General features: G+C 34.9%; 1 protein-coding gene across 1 annotated transcript; it reads right to left on the bottom strand.

Moving 5' to 3' along the window:
• Nucleotides 1-3,184: 3,184 nt before the first annotated feature.
• Nucleotides 3,185-4,770, bottom strand: LOC133201295 (uncharacterized). Its single transcript, XM_061337094.1, has 2 exons — nucleotides 3,524-4,770; nucleotides 3,185-3,261 (listed from the first exon to the last, which is right to left on the bottom strand). The coding sequence occupies exon 1, from the start codon at nucleotides 4,750-4,752 to the stop codon at nucleotides 3,532-3,534; it is 1,221 nt and encodes a 406-aa protein (XP_061193078.1). The 5' UTR covers nucleotides 4,753-4,770; the 3' UTR covers nucleotides 3,185-3,261; nucleotides 3,524-3,531.
• Nucleotides 4,771-6,000: the final 1,230 nt, after the last annotated feature.

Genomic DNA, 6,000 nt, shown 5'->3' with positions numbered 1-6,000 from the left:
CCCCCCCCCATCTCTGTCCTACAGTTTCTTTGTCGTTATTACTATAAGTAATTTCAGGACCTGAATAAAAATAAGACTAAGGCTTGCTTCCTTTCCAGTTTTATATTACATTCAGATATTCAAAAACAACAAAAAGCTAATTCTTGGTGCAATCACAGTTTCATGTCCAAGATCCAAAAAGATGTCTCGAGAAAAAATAGAGGATCAATAAAACCTAAATGTATTTGGGGTTTTTTTTAGACGAAAAGAAATGTTTTCAACTTTTCCTAATGATAAAACTGGTCTGCAAGATATGACTAAAATCAACATATCAAATTTAAATTTATTCTTGGATAGTTGTTAAGTTAGGGCCTCGACACAATTTCATTAAATTATAACATCGCTGGTGACCTTTCCTGAGATTTGATTTTAAGTCAAGGTACTGAAAGTGAAACTCCTGCGTTCAAGTTAAAGTCTGGATACATTGCTTAGTGGCCTTGACCTTTGAGATATAACCTTAAATCAAAGTCTTAATATACATACTAGTCTGAAACCATTTCAGTTAAGAGTTCTCGAGTTATTTTGTAACGAACAGATAAGCGTCTTTGCCGAAACAAATGTCTCCTCCATTATACGAATTTATCAACTTACGAAATTATGTCAATTGAATTTTAAGTATTTATTTAAAATGCTGGTAGCTGTAAAAGTCCGTTTTGTACTTTCTGAAAATGGCCATTCCATCTTTTCGATTCCAATAATGTGATTATAGTATGTGAACTAGTAATGACTTTTGTGATATTTTCAAGGCCGATAGATTAAAACTCTGTTGAATTGTCACCATTTGCACAAGGGCTACTCTTGTTTGTTATGCACCAAGAGCCACAGAGCCTCCGCTAAGTTTCCGGAAAGGGGGGGGGGAGGGTCTAAGAGGAGTACACCTTCCTCTTAGCTAACTTTTTTAAAATGAATGGGTAGCATTTTGATGTTTCTGGTGCATTCTTTTCATATATTAAATAAACAGTTTCTAGCATCTTTACTTTAAACAGAGGAATGATAAATTCATTTTGTCATAAAAATAAAACTTCCGAATAATCTTTTTTTATAAGAAAAAAAGGGGTGGGTGGGGGAGATCCAAAGCATTCTCCGTTCCGACTGCCTTGCAGTCACGATCATGTGAAACGTACATTTAATTTCTTTCATGTTTGCAATGATATTGTTAACAAGACTTCCTTTCTGGAAATGCAAATCTGTTCATTGTGCAAGTATAGCTAACTTTTACTGTACCCTTTTCGGGGAAATTTATTTCTTTCATGATTTTATTTGTATTTTCTTTCTTTAAAAGTTTAATTTCACATCAAAGCAATACACATCCTGGACTTCACTGAACCTGTTCATTAATATTTTCTCTGTTGGACGGAACTGAAATTTTCTTGAAATAATATAAAATGTTTTTATTTAAGTTTGATTGACATGTCTAACTAATAATTAGCTTTTATACATGTTTAGATTTCATAAAATCCCTGACTTTCTGTTTCACCATTGCCACTGTTCATGTCTTCACCGGTGTTGATACATTAATTGTAATTTTGCCATTTAACAGTATCAATATCAAAAGCGTTTGACATTTGATTATCTTTTTGCCCTTGCAAATCCCTAAAACCAATATCTATTAAATGATTTTAAGAATTTCCATTAATATGGACCAATATTCTTTGGCTCTGAAGAAAGGAAATAAAGATACTATGCTATGAACAAACTGTAAATAACAAAAATTTGTAAAATGTACAAAACGTACATTTATCATGGTCATACAACTCAGTTTCAAAATAATTTTGAGGTAAATAATGATGATAAGAATATTATATTATTAATTATTTCATTAATTAATACAGTTTGTTTAAAAAAAAAAAAATTATTTATTTTGCTGAAACTCTTTTAGGAACTAAGGCATCATAATATTGTGCGTATAGATATATTTATATATGGAGAAAACAAAAGTTTATTATTTAGATACAATTACTACCGGAAACTACTACCAATGAACAAAATATTACATAGAAGCAACAAATAGATCGGAAATTTGGCTTTAGATAGTTTATCTAGCAGGCCCAGCAAATGGACATGTCCCCATTATTTTTGTCTATATATACTACAGAGTAGAAAATAAAGCTAATTTACGGTAGTGTCCTACAATGATTACCCCTTGGTATTTTATTTTATTTCATTATGATAATTATTATTTTGCTTGTCAAGGTATTTCTGTTAAGATGGGCACTCCAACCCCTACCCAGAATCAAATTGCTATCTAGTAATTTTCACAGTGCCTAATTCCGTATAAAAAGTACATGTAATTCTTTTCTCTGTTGAAATGCACAAAGATATTCCGAAACATTTTGATTCTTTTATACTTCGGATCATTTGGACACATGTACACACTTCGTGTCATTTGTTGACAGATTAACATCAGCAATTAAACAGGTTCACCGATTGACCTAAATTGTAATAATTATTTATATGCATTTTTATTTCCTATAACGGTAACCTAAAGTAACAATTGCATTGCTCTGATGATAAATTACTTGACAGCTCGGACCGTTTGACAAATGAATGTGCTAAGGTGTTTGTATTACATAATTGACAAGCATAGAAATGTTCGTCAAAAGCATATAGGTATAATACATTTAATCACTTCTTTTTTATGATTGTTGTAATGAGTGGAATATAGAATTCGTGAATTTACACATGTAGTTGTTGTGTTTTATACCACTCAATTTACCAAAGATGAGCAAGATAAATTGTCTTAAATTTTGATCTGCTTACCAAATGCTGGAGAGAAGAATTATATATCATATACATGTACATGTACTTATGTGAAATTTCCCCACGCTGATGTAAAGTTCCATTTGTATCAAAAAATTTCATAAAACAATCACGGTCGATGCTACTCTAAGTCACACCAGGTTAATAGGCAGTACCCTGCATAGCACGTTTTAAGAGTTTTACAGAATAAAGTAAATTATATTTCCTGGTGAATATTACACATATATCCATAAATCGCATAGCGATCCATCCAATTCCGTTACTTCGAATGAGTTGCCATATTTTCAAAGATATTTTTTTTAATGTTCCAAATAATTTATTAAATAAATAAAAACAAAATATACAAAACATTAAAAACAGTTAAGAACAAGAAGCCATCATTATGTTTGTATTCTCGTCCAGAGTTCTCGCAAAGGTCTCGGCTGTTTGGAGATTTCTTATGGACAGCTTCACTTTGCTTACCTTTAGAGGAATTCAAAACACCCATATTTTATTACACAGTATATCGCGTATGAATAACAGAAAAAAATATTGTCATAGGAAAGGAATGTAACATGACCTTGAATTGGCCGGAAATGAAAAGGAATTTAAAAATCTGAAAGTGACCTCTAAAATAAACTTTAGCGACTGATTTAAACCTCGTCGTTTTAAATAGAATGTATATTTGTACATTTGTATTTTGTTTAATTTGCAAATATTTCAAATTCTACAGGTTTCAACTTACCAAATATTTTAATATCCAGAGCCGATGCGTCGGATTGGTCTCATCGGCATATTCTTGGGGTAATTAGAAATTCTACGATAAGGTCTTTGTAAGTATGAGACCGGGCTTCGGAGTCCGTAACTAAGGTGTGGTCTTTTGATGGGTAAGATACTGGGTCGTCTGTTTTTGAATACTGAGCCCCCTTTCCTATACCGGGATGGATATGATTGGCCAAATTTTGGTCGTGGTCCAAGAGGTCTTCTTTTACCGAATCTCTTTCTTTCCATTCCTCCAAATCCTAAACCCCCTCTAATGTGTTTTCCGCCACTGCCGAATCTTAAACCACCTCCGATACCCTTTCCTCCTCCAATTCCAAGACCACTGCTAATACCTTTTCTGTCTCCGATTCCAAAAGAGCCTTTTCCAAATCCAATTCCCCTTCCTCCAGATCCCCATCTCTTGCCACCTCCAATTCCTTTTCCAAATCCACCCCTACCAAGTCCAAATTCCCTGTCCTTACCAACAGCAGGACCAAGGGATCCGCCAATATTTCCTCCGCCGATTCCAGCACCGAAGCCATTATCCTGTCCGAAACCAGCACCACCACCAAAAGGGACACCGGCAATGCCTCCTCCTAGACCAATTCCTCCATCAATTCCTCCTATATCACTACCTCTTCCCCCATCAAATCCTCCAATTATACCGTCATTTCCCCCAAACGATGGTCGACCAATTATTCCTCCCTTTCCGTCAAGACCTACATCTCCTCCAATAAATGATCCATCAATACCTGAGTTCACATCAAAACCAGCATCAAAACCTCCCCCAATACCAGCTCCAAGGCTGGCATCTGGACCCCCACCGACTCCAATATTAGAGTCCAAACTAAGTCCTCTAGTGGCAAATGCTACACCGCTCAAGTCGTTCTGGAATCCATTGTCTAAACCAGTATCAACCAGTCCGACGTCTGTATTGAATCCAGAGTTTAAGTCATTTACAACACCTCCGTCAAATCCAAACTCAAGTCTTGGCTCAACAAAACTGTTGAGTTCGTTCCCGAACCCAACATTTGCGTTCTGTTCGAACCCAATAGAGTTCATGGAACCTCTTCCAGCGCCTCCTACGTCCAGACGTCCGCCGTTCCTCCTGTAGGCATCACATCCCAGGGGTCCTGGGTCCCCAGGCTCACAAGGGAGGATATGAAGTCCATAACAGAAGGTAGCGCTCAGGAGAACCAGAAAAACTTTCATCCTGGAAATAGAAAAATCAACTCTGAAAAAAAAACGATTAAAAATATTTGGAAATACTCAAGACTTTTTTTTGGCTAGAAGCAAAATAATGTCTCTATCAACTTCAAACGAAAGAAGATTTTTTGGCCGTTTACGTCCGCTGATTATCAAGATAAATACACATGTACCATGCTTAAGTTATGTTTAGTACAAAAAAAAAATGATGTCGTTGTTAATTGATATATTTTGCACAATTAATTAGTCGTTAGATCTGAAGGAACAGATGACATATGGACAGACAACAACGTTTCCTAACTTACCTTGTCCGTTAAAATGTGTCCGGTCTGGGGACTGAGATTTAGGAACCTTCTTTTATATACTTGTCAGGTGCAAATTGTCCGGAAATTGTTGCGCCGATCAATCCTTACGTTTGTTCTGATTCATCGCAGCAGTAACCATATTGTTATAAACGCTGATAACTCATAACTATTAGGTATTTAACCAAATGCTATATTTCTGGATAGAACTGGACATTAATTATGCCAAGATGGCCTATTAATTGGATATTATCCCTAGGTAGTATTGACATTATTATGGGGTTCTGTGGTTGTTTAACGACTCTCTGTGACATAATAATCGTATATAGTTCTGTATGTTTTATACTTTGCATCTGTCATGAGTATATAGAGATTAAAAACGGGCAGGACTAGCTTTTAAAATATTTGTATAAATACAAAAAAAGTGAATGCGTTGAATCATGCAAAATATTGAATACTTCGCCCCACTATCTTATTAATGTTAAAAAATTCTCATATTCCAGGCACGTAGTATCGGGGGCACTTTTTTCCAAACATAACTTTTTACTGTTGAAAATGTTCATTGAAAGGTTGTTCCCCCCCCCCCCCCCCCTCGTTTTGTTGAGGTATATGGTTAAATCAAGGTAATGTGTTCAGGAGGGATTCTGGTCATATTCTTCTCATATTCCTTGTGTTTAAAAATTAATGACATTTTCATATATTAAAGAAGACATTATCACTAGGTGATGGTTGCAATTAGATTAACCGTTTTATATAGAAGCAAGGTCAGGTCATGGTCATTTTCTTTTTCCCTTGAGATTTATAATAAAAAAAACTGTCGCTAATCAGGTGATACCTATTTCTATTTTGAAAGATTAAATGTTTTTGCTTTTTTACATAAAGAAATGTTTCTATATCGGGTCTATCAGATGATTCTACCAAACTGACATAAATAATTTAACTTAAATAGATA

The sequence above is a fragment of the Saccostrea echinata genome, unplaced genomic scaffold (assembly GCF_033153115.1).
Source record: "Saccostrea echinata isolate AGI-Se365-2 ecotype Australia unplaced genomic scaffold, CSIRO_AGI_Sech_v1 ptg000002l, whole genome shotgun sequence".
Classification (NCBI taxonomy): Eukaryota; Metazoa; Mollusca; class Bivalvia; order Ostreida; family Ostreidae; genus Saccostrea; species Saccostrea echinata.
Note: the sequence above shows the minus strand (reverse complement) of the source record. Positions and strands in the feature narration are given on the sequence as shown.